At 45.3% G+C, this 22512-nt stretch overlaps 2 protein-coding genes across 2 annotated transcripts; one reads left to right on the forward strand and one right to left on the reverse strand.

Annotated features, from left to right (window-relative positions):
* Positions 1-1741: 1741 nt before the first annotated feature.
* xylt2 (xylosyltransferase II) lies at positions 1742-13613 on the reverse strand. The gene is made up of 11 exons (XM_084569963.1): positions 13306-13613; positions 9399-9951; positions 8974-9149; positions 7641-7843; positions 7276-7356; positions 5439-5655; positions 4962-5138; positions 4628-4884; positions 4325-4520; positions 3825-4158; positions 1742-3690 (listed from the first exon to the last, which is right to left on the reverse strand). The coding sequence occupies exons 1-11, from the start codon at positions 13570-13572 to the stop codon at positions 3368-3370; spliced, it is 2784 nt and encodes a 927-aa protein (XP_084426089.1). The 5' UTR covers positions 13573-13613; the 3' UTR covers positions 1742-3367.
* A 1466-nt stretch (positions 13614-15079) lies between these two features.
* LOC311506217 (uncharacterized protein) lies at positions 15080-22454 on the forward strand. Its single transcript, XM_084570098.1, has 5 exons — positions 15080-15417; positions 15989-16098; positions 17600-17680; positions 18818-18991; positions 21760-22454. Exons 1-5 carry the CDS (start codon positions 15207-15209, stop codon positions 21937-21939), a joined length of 756 nt encoding a protein of 251 aa, XP_084426224.1. The 5' UTR covers positions 15080-15206; the 3' UTR covers positions 21940-22454.
* Positions 22455-22512: the final 58 nt, after the last annotated feature.

Genomic DNA, 22512 nt, shown 5'->3' on the forward strand with positions numbered 1-22512 from the left:
CCTACTCATCCCTATCCATCTTTTTATTTTATCCTTCATCAGTCTCTCATGTATCATGTGTCATCTAGTATTATGTATATACATATGCTGCATGTATGCTTTACCTAAACGTATTAATTCATCTGCAGACTGTGTCGTCTTCACAGACTCTGGATCGTCAGTTTTGGCTCTTTTCACTGTGCATGTGAGGAAAAATGTATTTTTATTTCCTGCTTTCCAATTAAAGCACTTCCTTGTCACACATTAAATGTCCGACTTACGACTCTAATGGATATTTAAAGAGAGAGCCAGCTGGCCCTTTCCGACCTGCAAAAAGCTGTCAGTTCCTACTTTGTTCTGTAGTTCCTGGCAGCCTGTAACTTGGCGAAGCAACAAATATAACCACAAATTTAATTAGCAAGGAAGCTCGTTCTCAGCTCGCCACAGCACTTGTTTCACAAATTTATCTACTGAGGCCTGTGACGCATGTAGCGCTGCAACCCTGAAGCAATAAAAGCCACAGTCTTAAGTGTGAAAAAGAATCAAGTTGTTTTCAATTTCACAAAATAAGGACGATAAGGAAAGCGGATCCTGCAAATCAAAGAGATTTAAACCTTATTTTTGTCTTGTTTACTGCCGTCGACTGTGTCGTCTTTACTTCTGGGGGCTTCAAGACATAAAATGATCTTAACTCTGCAGGTTACCGCAAATATTTATATGAAAGAGGTCTGGTCTAAGACTAATACAGAAGTAGCTTATAGTATTTATGAAGCATCTCAAGCGTTTCACCTGCTTTTTAGAGGAAATAACCCTAACTAACCCTAGATTGAAAGGTAGAAATGCTAAAAATGCATATTCTTGATCTAGGACTTTGCATGTTTCCGATCTGTGGAGCTGCCCATTTCTGTTCTGCGGAGCTGCATGTTTCCGATCTAGGAAGCTACATGTTTCTAATTTGTTGAGCTGCATGTTTCTGATCTGTGGAGCTGAATGTTTCTGCTCTAGGGAGCTGCATCTAGGGAGCTGCATGTTTCTGATCTAGGGAGCTGCATCTAGGGAGCTGCATGTTTCTGAACTAGGGAGCTGCATCTAGGGAGCTGCATGTTTCTGATCTAGGGAGCTGCATCTAGGGAGCTGCATGTTTCTGATCTAGGGAGCTGCATCTAGGGAGCTGCATGTTTCTGAACTGCAGAGCTGCATGTTTCTGCTATAGGAAGCTGCATGTTTCCGATGTTGCGCTGCATGTTTCCGCTATAGGAAGCTGCATGTTTCTGAACTGCGGAGCTGCATGTTTCTGATCTGTTGAGCTGCACGTTTCTGATCTGTTGAGCTGCACGTTTCTGATCTGTTGAGCTGCACATGTCTTATCTAGGGAGCTGCATGTTTCCGAACTGCGGAGCTGCATGTTTCCGATCTAGGAAGCTACATGTTTCCGATCTAGGAAGCTGCATGTTTCTGAACTGCGGAGCTGCATGTTTCTGATCTAGGAAACTACATGTTTCTGATCTGTTGAGCTGCATGTTTCTAATCTAGGAAGCTGCATGTTTCCGATCTAGGAAGCTACATGTTTCTGAACTGTTGAGCTGCATGTTTCCGATCTAGGAAGCTGCATGTTTCCGATCTGTTGAGCTGCATGTTTCTGATCTTCTTTAAAGAGGAAATAAAAACTATTAGGAAAGGCAAAACAAAACAAAAAAAAACAATAATTAACACTTAAATACAATTTGAAATGTTAAAAAACATCAAGACAAAAACCTTCGTCTAGGTGTTTTTATTGAGTCATCAGTCACGGCGTCTCTCCTATAATAAAGTTTCCAGATAATAAAGCTGCTGCTCGTCACAGCAGCGTGGATGGAAACCTCCGACCTCCCCAAACACAGAAGGTCCGCTTCAAATGACACTGAACAGGTGGACTGTCAAACGTAACACAATTAGACAGCAGAGATATGAACGGACGACACACACACACATTCACACACACACTCACACACAGTTCCTCTCGAACCGGGTAGAAAAATAACATTGCTCTGCTCTCGTCTCAATTAAAACTGGGGCTTCACTGAAGCAACTGTACTGTGCAAGGTAAACAAGGTCACTTGAGAACTCATATGGTGGCCAGCTAGCATTTAACGTCACAATAAAAACAAACAAAAAACCGAGGGCATTCATTGCACATCTCTGGAAGCTGTTTATCATCTTCTTTCACATGAAGGCAGCTAAAAACATACGGCGGACTGTTTACCGGGACTTCAGACGATGTAATGAAATGAGAACAAAACCTGCGAGGCAGACAGACAGACGCACAGGAGGAAAAATAATCTGAATTTAAAGGAAAACGTTTGGGAAATACATTTGCTTTCGTGCTGAGACACGATTTTAAAGGAATAACAACCGGTTAGCTTAGCTTACTTTAGCATTACCGCTAACAAAACGGATTCTTTTGCGCGGTGAAAATAATCCAACATAAAATGACGATTTCACATTTTCGTTCACTTCATTTTTGTCAAACACACAACTGAGCTTTTCTTCCTGTCTGCAGGCTACGTGCTAAGCTAAATGTATTTTCCAAAACCATTCCTTTAAAGTTGGATTCACATTTCCTTCACCTCGAGTTGACGAGAACCAAAATGTGACGGAACGTCTCAGGAGCCGAGACGAAACAAGTCTTCGTTCCTCTGAGGCTAATTTGTCAACTTCGTCCCGAGGATTGATTGATGGATTGATTGATTTATTTTCCCGGCCGTCTGCAGCGTCGGCCGCTGTCTAGGCACTTCCTTTGACCAGAAAAAACTACTCAAGAGAAAGACAAACAGTCCAGGGAGCTGACGGACAAAACATAAAAACGATGCAGTAAACACAACTTCCTCTAACCCGAGTCACAGTCACTGATTCTGCCTCCTGTAAACTGAAACGTGACGTTCATTACGCGACTCCTCCCTCTGTAATCATGTGACCTCCGTGTAACATCATACTCTTACAGTAAAGTGCACTTCATCCGTCTGTCCCCATTTGTTGAACGTAACGATGCTTTAAAATAAGCACAATAATACGACCCAGAGGTTCCACTCTCCCATGAAATGAAGACAGAACGGAGCCGAGCCTCCCGATTCTTTTCCAAGTTCAAACATGTGTTTCTGAAGCTCAACGACGCGTCTGGCGTTCAGATCAGCGAACGATGACACTAATCTCCCCGCTTTCAGTCTTGTATGTGCAAATTTCCAGCTGTCGCATCCTCTGGTGTGTGTTTGACGGCCTCACTGAGAGCGCTGCCGCTCCTCAGCGCAGGAAGATTATTAGCGAGCTCTTCGTCGGCCTCAGAGAGGACACAGCTTCTCCTAGAAGTCTCGCTTTCCATACAAAATGTCTCCTTACTCTCTTTTGGGGGGGGCTACCTGATCCGCCCGTCACTTTTGACTGGACCCAGTTCAGATTTGGGATCTGGGGACAGGGAGCTCCAGGTTGTCTTTGAGCAGGGGCCCAAAGTTGGACAAGAGGAAGTCTGCGTGGCGCACAGGTCGCCGATTACCCAGAAGGTCCCCACGGCGCCGTCCACCCACGCTTCGAGAGGCTTCCCTACCAACTGGGCGTTACGCTGGGCCAGCTGCAGGGCCGGCTCCTGGGGGGACAGCTTCAACACGGAGCTCAGCTGCTGGAAGCTCTGCTCCAGGTACAAGTTCCCGGGAGGTCCAGCGTGGAACCAGTTGTCCTCTTCTAGAGAGACAAAGAGACAATTAGTCTTAAGATTTATCAACTCTGGTAAAAGGTCTAAAATACTGTGTGGTTTCTGGATAGAACCGCTAACCCTCTGGTTCAACCCGCTCCTCAAATTAAAATCCACGTCTCACCTTTGCGTAGCGGCTCCTTATTATTAAAAGTCAAAGGCATGATGAGGAAGTGGACTTCCGCCATGCGCTCCCACTGTTTTAACACCCGCACGGTCCAGGTGCCGGGTCGCAGCGGGTGCTGCAGCGGCGGTTTGTACTGGGTGTACTCGGCGTCGACGTCCACCGTGATGTCGTAAGACGCCGCGACGACCAGAGCCGGGTCGATCCACACGATGGTGGCGGTGAGGTTTGGACCCCGCGCCCACTTCTGGACCGCGAGCGGTTCGTCAAAAGGTCCGATCACGCCACCGAAGTTCCTGAAGATCCGCTCTTTGGGATCCCACTCTGTGCCGATCTGTGGAGGAGAAAGACATCAAGGTGAATGAATGAGACGTCCTTCAATTATTAACATATATATTAATTAAACTTCAATCAGGCCCCGATAACGTCCGTCTAATTTCTACATATCAGCCACAGAATCTTCTCATGAAGCAGATTTCCTTTGTCTAAAAGCTGCTCACCTCCAGGTTCTTGAGCCTTTCAAACTCTTTGAGGTTCTTCTCCAGGACGAGGGTGGCCTGAGGCACCGCCCACATCTCGACCGTCTCCCTCACCTTCGACTCCACGGCCTGGGCCTCCTGACGGACCAGGTATCCTTGGAAACGGTCATCGTAGAAGTACAAATGCACCGACAGGGGGAAGCCAACTGGTTCCAACCTGCAGAGAGGAAATATATTTATTTAGGACGTCCCGATCCAGGCATTTCTCTGGACCAGAGATATGGACATCCCGACTATACAGTATCAATAAAAATGGCGGTCGACCTGCAGGCGTCCACGTTGTTCTGCGTCGTCACCAGACTCTTCAGGCCCAGGCGGAAGAAGGACGAGTACGCAGTGAGGGCCACGTCGTTGAGAGCGCCGACGCCGTCAGACTGCTCGAACAGACTCTCCCAGTACGCCTTGATGGCGACGGTGCCCGGAGCGTACTGGCCGTACAGGTGAGTGTCCAGGATGTCTATGGCCTCCTGGTTCACCGACGACTCAAACTTGCGGGCGAAGAACGTTGGACGTGTCAGTTGCTGTGGATGACAGAATAATAAGTCTCTGTTCCCCGACAACCAGAAAACACCTGCTCAGGGGAGTCGCGCCTTCTCACCTGGATCCGGATGAGGTCCTGTGGTTTGAAGTCGTTGGGGGAGCAGCCGCACCAGTCGACGATGTGTTTGTACTGACATTTACAGCCCAGCTTACGGTTCCAGTTGGTGACTCGCAGGTTGTTGTCCACCAGGGTGTCGCACATGTGGCTGTTCCCGAGCACCGTGTGGAAGAAGGACTGCGAAGGAAACGGGTCGCGGGTTAACAAGCAGCCTCTGAATCACACAAAAGGTCACGGCTCTGCAGCAGCGAACAAACTGCAGCTCCTCCTCTGAGACTAAACTACACAAGTCAGATAAATTATCCTGAAGCCTCCTCTCATCTTCTGCTGCACGCTGAGCGGGGAAGCTTAAAGTATTACATTATCTCAGGCTCTGCTGGGCTCTCCTGACTCGGCGGGGGGTTGGGATGAGGCGGAGACGTGAAGCTGTCTGTCTCAACGGCGGGAGATGAAACCGACCACCTCGGGCTGCCTTACCTCGGCGGGGAGCAGAGCGTAGGTGTAGAACTGCTTCAGCCCAGACACCAGGGCGTCCTGGGAGTTGATGACGTACTCCACGAAGAGGCGGGTGAGCGCGAACCAATCGGAGCCGCCGGAGACCTCCAGGCCCTCGGGGATGCTGCGCTCGCCCAGACGCCACATGTGGTTGTCGCACTCGTGGAAGAGGCGGTCGAGGCCCTGCTTCTTAATGAACCTTGGGAGAGGGATGAAAAGAGTTAAGTGATGCTGAGGCTGGTAGATTTTAAAAATACATTTCTGTGAAAACATGAATTCACTAAAAGCGTTTGGATTAAATGTTAACGGCTGTCAGGGTTAATTAAGCCTGAAGTCGTCTAGATGTGTTTCAGGGTCTGTGTATTCTTTGGGACGTCAAGTTTGGATTTAGATTCTAAAAAAAATGCTGAACAAGAAAATAAACCTTTCGTCTTTTAATCTGTGAAAATAGAAAACTGAAAGAGGAGATGTTGTTTGCAGCAGTCAATGATTTCTGTAGCTCTCTGAGGAAAATCTCTCTTGACTCTGGAACAATATTCAGATGAACTTTAGACTTTTTGACTCAAGGTATCTGGTCATCTGGATTTATCTCTGAATCTGGAGAAGAACCAGGTTTATTTAGAGCTGGACACAATGATCCATGGACCAGAGAGACCTGGACCAGAGGAGTCACCATGGAGACCACTTCCTGGACCACAGAGACCTGGACCAGAGAGACCTGGACCAGAGGAGTCACCATGGAGACCACTTCCTGGACCACAGAGACCTGGACCAGAGAGACCTGGGCCAGAGGAGTCACCATGGAGACCACTTCCTGGACCAGAGAGACCTGGACCAGAGGAGTCACCATGGAGACTACTTCCTGGACCAGAGAGACCTGGACCAGAGGAGTCACCATGGAGACCACTTCCTGGACCAGAGACCTGGACCAGTGGTCACCATGGAGACTAGTTCATGGACCAGAGAGACCTGGACCAGAGAGACCTGGACCAGAGGAGTCACCATGGAGACTACTTCCTAGACCAGAGAGACCTGGACCAGTGGTCACCATGGAGACTAGTTCATGGACCAGAGAGACCTGGACCAGAGAGACCTGGACCAGAGGAGTCACCATGGAGACTACTTCCTAGACCAGAGAGACCTGGACCAGTGGTCACCATGGAGACTACTTCCTGGACCAGAGAGACCTGGACCAGAGGAGTCACCATGGAGACTACTTCCTGGACCAGAGAGACCTGGACCAGAGGAGTCACCATGGAGACTACTTCCTGGACCAGAGAGACCTGGACCAGTGGCCACCATGGAGACCACTTTCTTGACCAGAGAGACCTGGACCAGAGGAGTCACCATGGAGACTACTTCATGGACCAGAGAGACCTGGACCAGTGGCCACCATGGAGACCACTTTCTTGACCAGAGAGACCTGGACCAGTGGCCACCATGGAGACTACTTCATGGACCAGAGAGACCTGGACCAGTGGTCACCACGGAGACCACTTCCTGGACAAGAGAGACCTGGACCAGAGGAGTCACCGTGGAGACCACTTCCTGGAAAAGTGGTCACCGTGGAAACCACTACATGAACCAGTGGTCACCGTGGAGACTACTTCATGAACCAGTGGTCACCGTGGAAACCACTACATGGACCAGTGGTCACCGTGGAGACCACTACATGAACCAGTGGTCACTGTGGAGACCACTACATGGACCAGTGGCTACAAAACAAGTTACAGACTACAGTTTTTGTTTCTAGTTTTAAAAACTAACTTGAACTACTTTATAAAAGCGTTTCGGGAGGTTTGCGTGGAGGCGTCCTCACCTGGCGTTCTCTCTCCCGTGGGACTTGAGGAAGTTCTTGTCTCTGTGCAGCGACAGGAACGTAACTAGTTCATCGTTGGTCCTGCAGAAATTAAAAACGTCAGGTTCGGTCAGGAAAGGAAGTAAAACAAGTATTTGAATCAAACACCGACATAAACTCTATTCACACAGGACTGGTTTTAACTGGAGACCTCTAGTAATCTGTAATAATGTCTGAGGTCGTCTGTGATCTTAATCCACGCTTTTAATTTGTAAAGTAAAAATCCCACCACAAATTACAGACTATATTTCTCCCAACACAGAGGTCCTGTGATAAAACTAATCCAGTGTGAATCTGATCTCTACTGTTCAGGATGAGATCATAACCTGGTGGGGAAGTCCGTGGCGCTGAGGTTGATGAAAAAGTCCCACTTCCAGTCCAGCATGGCGAGCAGGTCCTGCATGCTGCGCAGGTAAGCCTTCAGGAGGCTGGCTCCCCCCCAGATGGTGACCATGCGCCAGGGCGTGGCTCGGACGTTTGGGTACTGCTGGGCCATCTGCAGGACCTCCCGATGCATGTAGCCGGACCGCTGGAAGATTGTAAAGCCGTTAAACCAGATCAACGTTCACACAAAGAGAGGATTTAATCTGAGAACCGCCACAAGGTGCTTGGTACGGCGGCAAAATCTAGTCTTTCTTACTTTAAATGTCTCAAGGTGACAGCAAGTAAATTTAAGCTTAACGGTAGAGCAGGGATTAAACACGAGGAGGGAACAGAGGATGAGACGAAGGAAGTTAAAGAGCTGTCATGTGCAGATAAAGTGGAAGGTTTGAAGTATGAAATTTGGCCAGAAACTGCAGGTTCGCTCTGGAGCTTAATTAGATTAATTACCAGCTAATTAAGAAGCAGCCTGATAAAGGTTTTGAGGTGATAAATCAGCAGTTTGAGAGAAACAGGAATGAATTAATCAGGGATGTGGCGGCTGCTCCGATCACGGCCGGTATTCCTGCTTTTAATCAGGATCCCGTGTTTAAATGTGAACATTCTGCTGTTCTCCCAACAAAGAATCTGTCCTGGTTCTATTCAGAAATTCAGCAGATGAGGCTGCATATAGAAGCTGAACTCAGAGTCCTAACGCGTGGGAGTGCAGAGGAGCTTTCAGACGGATTAAAGTACAACCTGACCTGCTTCACTGCCTCATCTCTCACACGGGCTTTTGCCTCGGAGATGGATGAGGTGAGGCTAAGACGGTGTCTCTGGTGCGACTACCCCACTGGCTTCCTATTCATCACTGCCTCCGGGGCGAGCTGCTCCGCCGCCGGGCCCTTGGCAGCAGAACAGAGCCCTCGACTCGACAAGCGTCCAGGCTGCACAGGTGCCCTGACACCAGGCACCAACGGTTTCAAACCCACCTGAGGTCTCTGCCTCGGTGTCACCAGCCCCTACGCTCGTCTTTTTGTCTTCCGGCTGCACATGACAGCAGACTTTTTTTCCTCGTCTAAATCCGGCCCCTAAGAATAACCACACTCCTGCTCCATGCAGGCTAATCCCCTTAGCCACACTGTGAGACCCGTAGGATGAATTTAACCTTCACAATGCAGCTAGACCTAACCGGCAGAAGCATCTGGGAGCTCGCTGTAAGCCAGACACATATCCAGATATCGTTTTTAGTGTTTAGTCTAAATAATTAACATCAGTGCAGCCAGGCCAGGGCTGTACCTTGTCCACGTGGATGTAGTAGTAGTGGTCGCGGTGGTATATGGCTTTGATGAGACGCTTCAGCTGCCGAACAGCTCGGCCGTGGACCATGAGGACGAAAGCCACTCGGACGGGGTTCTCCACGTTGGACAGGCTGTTGTCCAGCTCACCTGCAGCCTGAACGGGTTGAGCCACACCTGGTCAAACGAGAAAACGAGAGAGCACCGATTTAGTCTGGGGAGTCCAAAAAGCTTCAGGTGTTAAAATAGGATTTAAAAGAACAAGAAGTGAATAAAGATCAAAACTTTAGCCCCTGGAAATGTCGTGTTCCGTGATGTTTGTGTGTTTTATTCAGATTTACTGACATGATCCCTGCTCATATAATAACATAACATAATGACGTCCCCAGGTCAAACTCATCCCGTGTCAATGGACAACTTTCTCACCAGGCTGGGGGCAGAACTGAGGCAGCGAGTCGGGCATGAGCTGCCCGGCCTGATGCTGGCACACGATGTTGGCGATCTCCTGCCGGCACTGCTGCGACCCGGCGCGGTGGAGGGCCGACAGCGCGTCCTTGCCCGCGATATCACACTTGGGCGCAAAGTCGCTGCTGGCGGGGGCTTGGTGCGCGCCGTCCACGCTGCCCGGCTCGCCCGGGACGCCGGCGGGAGGCAGCCTGGCCGCGCCGTCGGCGCCGCCGCGGCTGTCGCTCAGGTTGCGGCTGCTGGACAGATCGTGGGGGACCGCGCCGTCCAGTCCGACGTCCACCGCGCCTCGCCCCTGGGGGCCCTTCAGCTTGACGCCCTGCTTCGCTCCTTTGCGGCCGTTGCCTCTCCTTAGCGCGCTCGCCGCCGTCCCCCCCGTCCTCTCCAACCTGGCGCCCCATTTGCCCCGGCTCCTCCCCGACAGAGAACTCTGCTTCTCCCAAAGCGCGCCGTCTTTCTTGGGGTCCTGGTTGTTGTTGTTGTGGTCGGGCAGCTTAGACCAACTTGTTTTCCTCTGAGGAAACAGACACAACGTAAAACCCATTATTTCATAAGAACATCTTGAGAGGACGCTCTGAGTCACAAACCAACAACGACATAAGGTCAACAACTCAGGCTACGGCAGAAAGGATGTGTTTACTCGCGTCGTTCTCCCCCCGTTTCTCTCATCTGGGTTATTTTTAGCTCAGACCCTTTTTTGTGAAGCTAATCCGCGAAAAAAGTGGATAGTCACACATATTCAGAGACACATAATGAATCCAGTGATTCAGAGCACAGGCCTCAACAATCCTCGCTCTGCTTTCCTCTGCAGGAAAAATGCAAACACTTCATATATTCGCATGCGGGGGATGTGATGTTTGACTCTCAGACGTTATAGAAAAAACATTATTCAGCAACTCGGCTTATTATCCCGACTTTAAACTTCATCTTTTGTCTTAAAAATCACCGACACAGAAACACTTTGATGTAATAAAATCACTGAAGCATCCACTTGGCTCTTTATTGGCCTTCTAATTGGTCCGGTTACCACCAATCAGAGAGCTCTGACCCTTTGTCAAGCCCCGACTTCCTGTGTTACTGTTGCTGTTTTACTCTGATTGCTGGTCGGTGGTTAAAGCCTGGGAGTCGTCGTCGTGTCAGCTGTTTTCTTTGGCTCTAACGTAAGATATACTTGGTACACAAACCTACTGTAATAACATGTTCACAAATCTCGGTTTCCTGCGTATCAGGTTCAGTTTCTAGACAATCCTTCTCGCCAAACAGCATCATCATCACTTTGAGAAGAAGAAGAAGAAGAGGAGCGAGTGGGCTGAGAACTTTCTCTCTGCCTCTGTCAGATGATATGGCAGAACCTCTGGCATCCCGACAGAGACGCTGGGACAGAGGGAGGACGACTGGAGCCTCGTGTCGGGACAATACCCCGCCAGTGCACCAGCTGCCAACCGAAACAGCGCAGTCAGCTACCGGCTGCCAACTGCACCCTCAAACCCATTACAGAGAGAGAGAGAGGCGACGTGAAGCGAGCGCTGGTTATCTTCCTGCAGCCACCTCAACAAGTTAATAAAAAAAGAGTCGACGCAGCTTCACGTGTCAGCGCGACCGCTTTGTTCTTGACGAGTCGAACTGGAACTGCATCAGTTCTTATCAGAGTCAGAGTCTGGCAACGCTCCGTTTGGATTTTATTACGGAGGGCGGGTTTCAGCCGACGCAGAGAGAAAAAAAAAATTCCTCTCTCCATGCAACTGGATAATTCTGCAAGTAAACAAATTATGACGCTTGACACTGTAAGCTCTGGAAAGTCCCAGCCTCGTTTTTGGAAAAAGTTACTAAAACAGTCTGAAGACTAATCCTTTCTTTAGAAAACGGAAATGTGAAAGCTGCGTAACGTACTCCAGATGTTTAACACAATATTAAAAGGAAAAGCTCAGATTGAACCATAAACTCTGATTTAAATACCATTTTTCAATCAAATGCGCTCACTTTACGCAAATAACGTGTGTTTACATTCTTGCAGCAGTCCAAATAATGACAAATACTCTCCAGAACTTTCCAGCTGAGCTTCCCATTTACCCATTTCTGCTCAGGAAGGTTTATTTCTCCTGCGTTTCTGCTGCGTCACATCGACTCCCTGCCACGACTACGCGTCGAGCTGAGGGTCAAACCGGAGAACGTGTTTTTATCGTGTTCATTTTGACAGTTTTTGTTGAAAGCCTCGTCCTTCTGAACGCTGCTCATCCATTTCCTTCTCTCTAGCGGCTCAGAGCTGGTGAAGGGGTTGGATCTTGGGTTCAGTCTGCTGAATCTGAACCAAGAACCTGTGCCGACTCGCTGCCACAGTCCAAAGACGTGCATCTGAGGTTAATCGTTCCTCCTGCCGCCCTTTACAGGAGGTACATGGTTTATTATCTCGTCTGTTTTTAGCTGCCAGAGGAACTGTCCTCATACAGATGCCGAGGCATCGACGCAGCAGCGGCTACAAACGTCTACATTCTCCTTATCGCTCACAGCTTTTAATTATCACACACCCGTGTCAAAAAAATGTATGGATTCAAAGGCGAGCCGCGGCGGCCTCTTTACTTTCCAATTAAAGCCGAGTGAGTCCATATCGGCGCCGCCATCAGCCTGAAGAGCGACGCCTTTAGAAAGGGAGGACTTTTTAAACTCTGTCCTCTCGCTCTTGATGGAATGAAACGCGACTGTGTTCACACACGCCTGGCGAGCCGTTGATTGGACCAGATGGAAGATAACACCGACGGCGTGGAGGAGGAGGAGGAGGAGGAGGAGGAGGAGGAGGAGGAGAAGTCAGGATTAACGCTCAAATCTGAAATCTGATTCTGCAAACATGCAAAGACCTCGCGCTGACATTTGCGTACACGCCGGCCGACGCGGTCTCAGATGTCCTCCACCTTTTTTTTTTCTTCCTTCCAGTCCCGTGTGAGCTACAGTTCGCCTCGACGCCCCGCAGGCATCTCGGTCGGTGGATCTTTGCTGAGGCGTGTTTAAGCTTGAATGCACCTGACGAGGCGGCGGCGGCGGTGAAAGCCAACAGGTGACAGCGTCTCACATTTATAGGGACAATAGATGGCTTTAATCACAGAGACGTCGTTTAAGTGATTGGTTTAAACCGGTTGAATCTGCCGCCGGCCTCAAACCCCTCCAACTCTTTACAACCTGTCCAACGTCAGGAGGAACATTTACAGCGTGCAGAGAGAGAACTCAAGGTTTCAGGTTTCAGGTTGCATTCCTGTGCCCCCCGAACTGATGCCTGCACATCTGTTAACAGCTCACCTTTATTTAAGGAGGTAATTAGAGCAGGCTCTGCCTCCAGGTAGGGAGCTCCAGGTGTGTTCCCACAGAGGACCTGGCTGCTGTTAAATACACTCATTTAACTTTAGCTCTCTGACTCAAAGACAGGTCATCACAGATAAATATAAAACACCGGAGACAAATAAAGGAGCTCAGATCCATGAGAGGCTCCAACTCATCCTGGTGATCAATGAACAATCAATCACTGTTCATTCACTGTTGTTTCATTGCTTCCTCTTCCTCTAATCATCTTCTCCTTTTTTAAATAAACATTAACATCATTCGTCGCCTCTAAAACAAGCTAACTAACGTTTAACTACCGGTTAATAAACTACTACTACAGAGTTACAGACGGGACCGGGACCGGGACCGGGCTGCCCCCCCATCCCTCCCTCCTAGTTTGATGCTTCTTGCCCAACTGCTACCAGCTAGCATCGGGCTAACGTTACCGTACAACAACACACGGCGAGCTAAGCTAACCCGAGCTAAGCGCTAACGGCTAGCTCTATAATTAAATCCTAACACTGTCATGGCAGAAACGAAGCCAGACTCGGCTCCTCACCTCGGCCTCGCCCTCCTCCAGACTTCTCAGACTCCATACCACCAGCCCCTGGATCAGGAGGATAGTTGACGCGGCGCCGATCGCTAGTTTGTACCGTCGGAGCAGTTTCTGGACTCGAACGCTGGCCACCATTTTTCCTACGCCTGTGCACGCGCGGCGCGTGGAAGAAGCACTCTGAACACTGCGCGGGGCCGTTCGGGGTCGCGCACCATCATCAGGCTGAACCATCGTTTCTATGGTTTCTATCCTTCTTCTTCTTCGTGTCATTCTTCTTTTTCTTTCTTCTTCTTCTTCTTCGTGTCATTCTTCTTTTTCTTTCTTCTTCTTCTTCTTCGTGTCATTCTTCTTTTTCTTTCTTCTTCTTCTTCTTCGTGTCATTCTTCTTTTTCTTTCTTCTTCTTCTTCGTGTCATTCTTCTTTTTCTTTCTTCTTCTTCGTGTCATTCTTTTTCTTTCTTCTTCTTCTTAACTCTTATTTCTTTCCACCTTTCTCATTATTTCCCCTATATCCTGTTATTCATTACTTCTTCTTTTTCTCCGTCTCCATTTTCTTGTTCTATTATTTTTATTTTCTTCTTCTCCTTGTTATTCTGTTCTTTGTTTTATTTCCTCTTCTTTTCTTTCTTATTTTCTTACTTCCTTTTCTTTTTCCATCTTTCCTTCTTCTATTTGTGTTCTTCTTCTTTTCCCTCTTTACTCTTTTTATTCTACCTTTCTCCTTATTTCTACCTATTTCCATTTCTTCCTTTCTTCTTCTTTTATTTTTTATTTTTGTTTCTTCTCCTTCTTGTTATTCTTTTCTTTACTTTTTATTTCTTCTTCTCTTTCTTCTTTTCTTACTTCCCTCTCTTTTTCCATCTTTCCTCCTCCTTCTTGTCATTCTTCTTCTTTTTCTTTTCTTGTTCCTTTATTCCCTTCTTGCTTTTCTGTCTATTTGTCCCTTTCTTCTTCTTCTACATTTTCTTATTCTTTTACTTTATTTTCTTCTTCTCATTCTTATTTTCGTATCTCCTTTTCTTTTTTCCCTTTCTTCTTCTACTTTTCTTTTTATTCTTCCTTTCTCTCTTCATCTCCATTTTCATGTTTTCCTTATTTTTCATTTTCTTCTTCTTTTACTTCCTTCTTTCTTCTCCTCTTCTTCGTCCGCTGTCAACAACAGTTAAACTTTTACTTATTTATATTTATTTCATGACTGTTAAGACCACATTTTAAACACATTTTCAATTAAATATTAATAAATTTCGATGTTGTGTGACTTCACCAGTGGATTTGACACATGTCAGGTCCTATACAACTCTGTTTTCATAATATGAATATCATGCCCCAGTTTACCTGAATTCATCCTCTCCTGCTTTATGAACTACACTCTATGTTGTAGTAGACTCATTTTAGTTCCTTCTCTTTTAAATGTAGACATTGATCCAGTTCAGCATGAGATGTAGAAGCAGAATATTTGTCCACACGTCTCTGCTAAATGTACTCAGACTGCAGAGTTTCCATCCATGAATACTAATGCCACATTTTGGCTCTTTGTCTGCTTAGAAATCATCTCAGGACGGGGACCCCCGCGGTCTCCGGGGTAACGGGAGTCCGGCTCAGGCATCCAGTGTGTTAACCAGGCGGTCTGTGAGGGAGGGAGCCATTAATTAATTAGGCTCCAGAGGACGCAGTCTGCGACACATCACTCATAAAGTCTGTTGTTTTATTATCCGTTATCTCCTCTGTACACACAGACTAGAGAGAACCGGCATAAAACCAATCAGCTGTCGGTACCGGTCCTTTAAACCGGAGCCACAGCGACGCCACGCGTTCTGTCTGTTTTTGGAGAGGGGCGTGGATGCGCGTCTTTTTACGCGCAGGCGGCATGTTGACGGAGCGGACGGAGTTTGACTCGCAGAGCGCATGTGGACTGTCACCGCGTCCGGGACGGAGCGAGACGATGAAGAGGAGCCGCGGGGCTGCTCTCCGTTCCCCTCCACGATGGTGTCCAGCTCAGGAGGGTTTCTGAACGGAGCGCTAACGGCTCACACGGAAGAAATGTCCACGGCTGCGAATCCAACCGTCCCCTCCTCTCAGCTGACATCGGACCAACTCACGGTGGTCGCCGCGTCCTGTAAGTTAAACCTTAAAACTGCCAAGAATAGAGTTAGAATATTTAGTTTAACCCTATTTTCTAGTAAATCTGAGAAACATTTCCGGGTAGTAGCAGGTTTACATTTAATCCATTCATCCGTTATTTCATGTTTCACATTTTAGAAGTGGAAGAAAAAAGCAGCACAGAGAAACAGATGATAAACTATCAGGTTAAAGCTGCACATGAGATGAATAAGTGGATTTAAAACTGCTCAATGAGCTCCTGTTGAGTTATGAAAACTTAAATCTAAAGTTTTAAATCATAGGTCACTGACTCCTGTTTGTAAAACTGATATAAATAGATTTAGAATATTTAATTTAACCTTATTTTCATATAGATTTAATCTATCCATCCGTTATTTCATGTTTCAGATCTGGAAGCCTGCAGTTGTTGATAAACTATGAGGTTAAAAAGTAGTTTTAAAATTGTTTAACTTAAAAACTTAACCAGCAGTGACTGGGCGCTGGTCTCCTAAACGTCCCGACACAAGTTGTTCCTGTCCCGCTCCTGATTAACGGTGATTAAGTGACTTTTCTCTCCCTTCAAACAGTTTCTTCTCTGGTGTTCTTTGTGGTGATTGTCGTGCTGCTGTCCATCATCTACCGCAAGGATCCTCAGTGCTGCAAGCAGCGCTCCTATCAGGGGACACATGCAGATATGGTAAGAAAACAAAAAACAGAACAAAGCGGAGAGGGTGTTCCTTCTCTGTTATGTTTGGTTCTGCAGCTGAGATCACGCTGGCATGTTGTTCCATTAATAAGTGTGAGTTAGCACAGTGGTGGAAAGAAGGACAAGAATAAAACCTGAGAGGATCACTGTCAGCTGATGGATTTAACTGGAAATAATGCCTCAGTGGTTCTAAAAAAAATTACGAAATCAAAGTTTTCAGTTGAAGCCAAACCTCCACACGTACATGTGTCATGGAGCGTAGGCCGGTGGTGGAGGATGAGGCCAAAGAGGAAGCGTAAACAGTCCAAAGAGGTACCAGTTCTCTCTGCTTCCTCTTCCTGACTCGTCCCTCGTCTCCATTATTCCTCCTGGGACGGGGGGTGAGTGTTATCTTTGGGCTGCAGAAGGCTCAACGGACGGGAAGAACTTCTTCTGTCGTCCCCGCTTGAGGAACCAACGGAGCATTTGAACGAGCTGACCTCCAGTTTCAGCTGATAAGACGACGGTGTAAACACAGAGTGAAGCAGCGTGGATGAGGGACCGTTAACGTCCTGAAAACACACAAACCGTCTGTGTCTTCAACTTCATCGTCGCATACATTCCCCGGCTTCGCTTCACTCCATGAATGCCGGACGGACCCCGGCGTGGGTGTTGGGGTGGAGGGCGGGGGGGGACACAACGGGGACAATGGATCTCCTTTTAGGCCGCGGCCGCTGGGGGTTCCTCCCCCGACTTCAACACTGATTTTACACGGTTGTGCTTTTTCACACTGGCGACAAAAGCACAACCCTCCTTTTCTTTTGCTCTTTCCTCAGAAGTTTTTTTTTTGGCCTCTTAAAAAGTACAAACCAGTGAATGAAAGTGACCTTTGACATCACCTTTTTTCTCTGAAATGTTGCGAGGGTTATGGCAAAGGTCGTCGGAGTGCGTCATTCCAAGTGTCATTGTTTAAAGCGGCCTGGGAAAATGATCAACCTCACGTTTTACTCTGGAGCTCCGAGTCCCGTCCTGGAGTTTAATCTCAGTCAGGCAACAAATTGACACGCGAGGCTGTAATGTGCGCTGGAGTGCGGTCGTTAGGACGTACCTGCTGCAGTTAGGAGGGGGGATAAAGAGACCACGCTGTGTGGTTTGTTGCCTAGGGACACTGAAGACACAGTAGGACATCACATTGTTCTCCACACAAAGGCGACTCATTTAGACCCGAGGCAATTACCTAGTTTAACTCTTCTTTCTCTCCTGGATTCCTGCTCCTCATACAGTGGTGACAGCTCTTGTTTTTAACGGGGTGGTAGTGGGAGGAGGCACGGAAATCAGAGGGTGGTCATCTTATTGATCGGATAATTTATGGCAGCGCTAAAACCGACCAGTGTCCACAAGGATTAAACAAGGCATGAAAATTGGTCAATTGGGCTGAAATTAGAGGCTTTCTGACTAATTGCAGACGGAGCAACGAGTCGAAATACAAACTACAAACTGTTTGTTTTCACAGGACGCTCCTCCTCAGTACTACAGCAGCCGGCAGACACTGGTGGGATCTACTTGTCTGGAGCAGATCAGCGAGGACGTGCAGGTGAGACTGGAGCTTGATTCATAGCATGCTCTGCTCAGGACAGGACGCTTCACAGCTCTTAGAAGTTAAAGTCACATCCAACCTGCCTCTTACCTACGCAGCAGGAGCTATGGTTAGACCGTCAGTCCTGCAGGTTTCTGTCTTCTGAAGTGTCTCTGGTGTGAAGCTTCAGCGTTTGACTGTTGTTGTCTTCACACTTTGATGGAAGACAGCTGTTAATAATACTCATGCAAAACCTGTAAACACAGTTGATTAGACTTTATTTTCACTGTGCAGAGCCAACGAAATACAGTTAGACTTTATTCATCCACAACGGAAATTGCTTCGTCACAGTAGCTCAGTTGCACATAAAAACAAGAACCACAAGTAAAAATAAAAAATAAAATAAAATAAAATAAAATATAAGTAAAATTCTAATAAAATAAAATAAAAATAAAATATAAGTAAAAGTTTAATAAAATAAAATAAAATAAAAATAAAATATAAGTAAAAATATAGTAAAATAAAATATAAGTAAAAGTTTAATAAAATTAAATAAAATTAAAATAAGTAAATGTCTAATAAAATAAAAATAAAATATAAGTAAAAGTCTAATAAATAAAAATAAAAATAAGTAAACGTCTAGTAAAATAAAATAAAATAAAATATAAGTCAAAGTCTAATAAAATAAAAATAAAATAAGCATCTAGTAAAATAAAATAAAAATAAGATATAAAATAAAGTAGTATAAATATATATTATATACATAGGAAGGATTAATAAGACGTTTCAGCTTGACAGCGAGGCTAGTGTCTAAATTAGTGTCTGAGACCTTTTTGATAAAGTCTATCGGTAGAGCTGACTCGGGGCACCCTGAACCATCCCTTAGTTACGCTGCTGTAGACCTTAATCCAATAGAAATGTTGTGGAAGGACCTGAAGCAAGCAGTTGATGTGAGGAAACCCACCAACATCTCAGAACTGAAGTGGTTCTGTTCTGAGGAATGGGCTAAAATTCCTCCAAGCTGCTGTAGACCACTGATCAGCAGTTACCAGAAACATTTAGTCACAAGGAGGTCACAGCAGATACTGGACACACTTAAATTATTGACACTGTATAAGTTAAATTGAGCTTCTGTTCCCTTCCTCATGGTCTCAGCCTGGAGGTCGGCCCTTCCTCGTCGGCCTGCCCTCCAGCTACAGCCTGCCCTCGCTGGAAGCCCCCATGCCGAGGCTCCCCTCCTACGAGAGCGTCCGGAAAAAGGACCGCCAGAGGCAGATCCACATGATGATCGCAGACCGCTTTGGCCTCAATGGAGCCTTTGTGACTGAGGTAGGCCGTATTAGGGATTATAGTTGTGTCCCAGTGACTGAAAGGCTTTGACAGCGTGGTGCTGCTGTTCATCTTGGGGAATAGGGAAGATATTTTACTCCTATTATCGCCTCAAAGAAGAATGTCTAAGCTTCCTATTGAGTCCAGCCATTTGTAGTTCCACAATAAGACTCTTTCTATCGCTAGCGTCCCGTCATTCAATATTGTAACAAGAGCTTGTTCAAAGATTAGCCGGCGTTCAGAGCGCAGTAAACACGCTATCAGCTCATCTTAACGCCCGCTGCAGGATTGTGCTGGCGGCCGGCGTTTTCCACGTTTACGCGGTGTTGATCTTTCGCTGAGCTTCTGAGTTTCGCACAACGCTTGAGCAAACAAGGTAATGAGAAAAAGGCACATCAAACATAATTAAAGCCCGAGTCCTGAGTGCAAACAGCGGCCAAGAATGCAGCTTTGTGCTCCTGTCTTGTGCTGTTTTCCCTTCTCTGACCTCCTCTCCTTTTCTTTAATTAAACACTCCCTAGCATGACTGCCCATCTCTGACACACACATGAAAGCGTATTCACACACAGTACTTTCCTGTCATCCCATCACCCAGATATTGGCCCCTTAATTTCCCCTGTCTGTCCTGTAGCCTGAGGCGGCGTAGTTGTAAAACTGTGCAGCCCTGTGTGTGTGTGTGTGTGTGTGTGTGTGTGTGTGTGTGTGTGTGTGTTTGAGCGGGTATCAAACAGAGGGCATGATCCCGGGGTTGTCTCCTGAGGGTCCCCAAGCAATTAAAAGATAAGAGGACACAGTGAGGGAGCGGGGATCTGCCAGATGTGATCGGAAAGATAATGGATCGCAAAAATCTAGACATCCGACGAGGGGACGGATTAATTGGTAAAGTAAATATAAACACGTTCCGTCCTGGCGAACAGCGTTTCCAGTCTGCACACGACTTCACAGCTTCATATAGACGGGTAGGCAGGTCGTTCAGCAAATCAGTAGAATCACTTAACGTGTTTGTGTTTCTTTACCACTCTTCCTTAAACCTGCATTACTTGATTTACAGTCATGTCCTCCTTGTTTCCAGTATCTGCTGTGACCTCCTTGTGACTAAATGTTTCTGGTAACAGCTGATCAGTGGTCTACAGCAGCTTGGAGGAATTTTAGCCCATTCCTCAGAACAGAACCACTTCAGTTCTGAGATGTTGGTGGGTTTCCTCACATCAGCTGCTTGCTTCAGGTCCTTCCACAACATTTCTATTGGATTAAGGTCTACAGCAGCGTAACTAAGGGATGGTTCAGGGTGCCCCGAGCCAGCTCTACCGATAGACTTTATCAAAAAGTAAAGTTTGAAGTCTAACCTTATAACTAGAAAGTGTTTCACTAGCCTCGCTGTCAAGCTGAAACGTTCTGTCCATGTTCAGTAAATTACCACTTTCAGCTCTAGCACTGTCTTGTTAATCATTCCTGTGTATATAATATATATTTACTTCTGTCTCTATTTCTTGCACATTTGTTCATTTTGTAATTGCAATTACAAAATTTGCAATTTTGTAATTTTTTGCTTAAAATATTTTATTTTATTTTACTAGATATTAACATATTTTTATTTTATTTTTATTAGACTTTTATTTATATCTTTATTTTATTTTACTAGATTTTTACTCATATTTGATTTTTATTTTATTTTATTAGATTTTTACTTATAGATTTTTTTTTACTTATATTTGATTTATATTTTATTTTATTATATTTTTACTTAAATTTTATTTATTTTTTATTTTACTAGATTTTTTACTTATATTTGATTTTTATTTTATTAGATCTTTACTTATATTTGATTTTTATTTTATTTTATTAGATTTTTACTAATATTTAATTTAATTTTATTAGAATTTTAAATATATTTTTATTTAATTTTATTAGAATTTTAAATATATTTTTATTTAATTTTACTAGATGTTTACTTATTTTTTTAGACTTTTACTTATATTTTACTTTTATTTTATTTTACTAAATTTTTACTCATATTTGATTTTTATTTTATTTTATTAGATTTTTACTAATATTTAATTTAATTTTATAAGACTTTTAATAAATTTGTTTTTTTAATTTTACTAGATGTTTACTTATTTTTTTAGACTTTTACTTATATTTTATTCTTTATTTAATAAGACTTTTACTTATATTTTACTTTTATTTTATTTTACTAGATTTTTACTTTTATTTTATTTTTACTTATATTTTACTCATATTTTATTTAATTAGACTTTTATTTATATTTCAATTTTATTTTATTAGACTTTTCTATTGGATTAAGGTCAGGACTTTGCCTTGGCCATCCCTAAACATTCATCTTGTGCCGTTCTTCTGTAGAACCATTTGTGTGTACTGTACGACAGGCTCAAGAACGCAGTACAAACTTCTTCGAGTACAACCAAGACAGATACCACCACCCGCTAGCACCAGTGCATTTAACACGGTTAATTCTTTGCCCAAAGTTTGGGTAAAGCAGGGAACGATCAAAGCTGCAGTAAGGCTCTAGAAAACAATCTAGAATATTTAGTGTGTTTGTAGTAGTCAATCATTTATCCTACGAAGGACAGTAAAACACACTGCAGCAGTAAAACAGCCAAAGAAAATGAAAGAAATGAATAAAGAAACTGTTTTTAAACAGTTTACCAAGTTATTTGCATTTACTGCCGAACCTTTAAGTTGTGGATCTGAAAACCTAAAGGTAAAAGATGCTAAATTGCTTGCTGTTGTCTTGTTTTCTCTTCCAGCCTCCTCCGACATACGAAGAGAGCATCCGCCAGTCAGTGGAGCTTCCCTACGATGTCCTCTCATCCAGCCTGGACGTCTCCCGTCCTCAGAGTTTCTGCACCAACTCGGTTCCCATCATTCGGACTGACTCGGATCGTCCGGTCATCTCCGACGCCAACGGCACCGTCCTGCCCGTGTGACGCAGCAGCTCCGGTCCTAAGGCCTGATCCGATGAATGTGAAAGACTGGATCCTTATTCTTTTTTTTGCAAACTGATACCTCAAGAGTTTTAGTTGAGAAACAGTTCAGATGAAGAGGAACTAGGAAGAATGTTGAAAGAAGGTGGCTGGTACATCTTAACGAGGATGGAAACAAACCAAAAAGGGAACCAGTCCTGACTCTGTCGGTTCCAGGGATGTGGGTTTTATCTCTTCTCGTTTATTTCGCTGTAGCTGAGCTGTAAAACCTCAACGTGTGGTTTAATCAGATCTGTTTGATTCGAGGCTGCTCCAGTCTGTTAGAGAGAGGAACATAAAAGGTGCCTTTCATCAAAATAAGACATTGATCACAAAACCAAATGTTGTTTTTAGTGTTTATCTCTTTTTATTTTGAATTAACTCCTGTTACTTGTGAACGCGCCATGTGTTTGTCATTTATATTATCTTGTATTTATTGGAGGAATTAAACAGGAGCGACATCGTAAATGTGATTTATCTTTGGGAACTAATGGAATAAATACATTTTGTTGGTTTACTGATGGATTATTTTAATCT

Source organism: Chelon labrosus, assembly GCF_963514085.1.
Source record: "Chelon labrosus genome assembly, chromosome: 21".
Classification (NCBI taxonomy): domain Eukaryota; kingdom Metazoa; phylum Chordata; class Actinopteri; order Mugiliformes; family Mugilidae; genus Chelon; species Chelon labrosus.

Excerpts from the sequence above, each read along its gene's own strand:
- xylt2 (XM_084569963.1), bottom strand. The coding sequence starts at position 13,572 with ATGACACGAAGAAGAAGAAGGATAGAAACCATAGAAACGATGGTTCAG. Across the intron at positions 9,952-13,305 it reads TGGAGGAGGGCGAGGCCGAG|AGGAAAACAAGTTGGTCTAA; the intron begins GTGAGGAGCCGA and ends CTGTTTCCTCAG. Across the intron at positions 5,656-7,275 it reads CACGGGAGAGAGAACGCCAG|GTTCATTAAGAAGCAGGGCC; the intron begins GTGAGGACGCCT and ends CCCTCTCCCAAG.
- LOC311506217 (XM_084570098.1), top strand. The coding sequence starts at position 15,207 with ATGTGGACTGTCACCGCGTCCGGGACGGAGCGAGACGATGAAGAGGAG. Across the intron at positions 15,418-15,988 it reads CACGGTGGTCGCCGCGTCCT|TTTCTTCTCTGGTGTTCTTT; the intron begins GTAAGTTAAACC and ends CCCTTCAAACAG. Across the intron at positions 16,099-17,599 it reads AGGGGACACATGCAGATATG|GACGCTCCTCCTCAGTACTA; the intron begins GTAAGAAAACAA and ends TTGTTTTCACAG.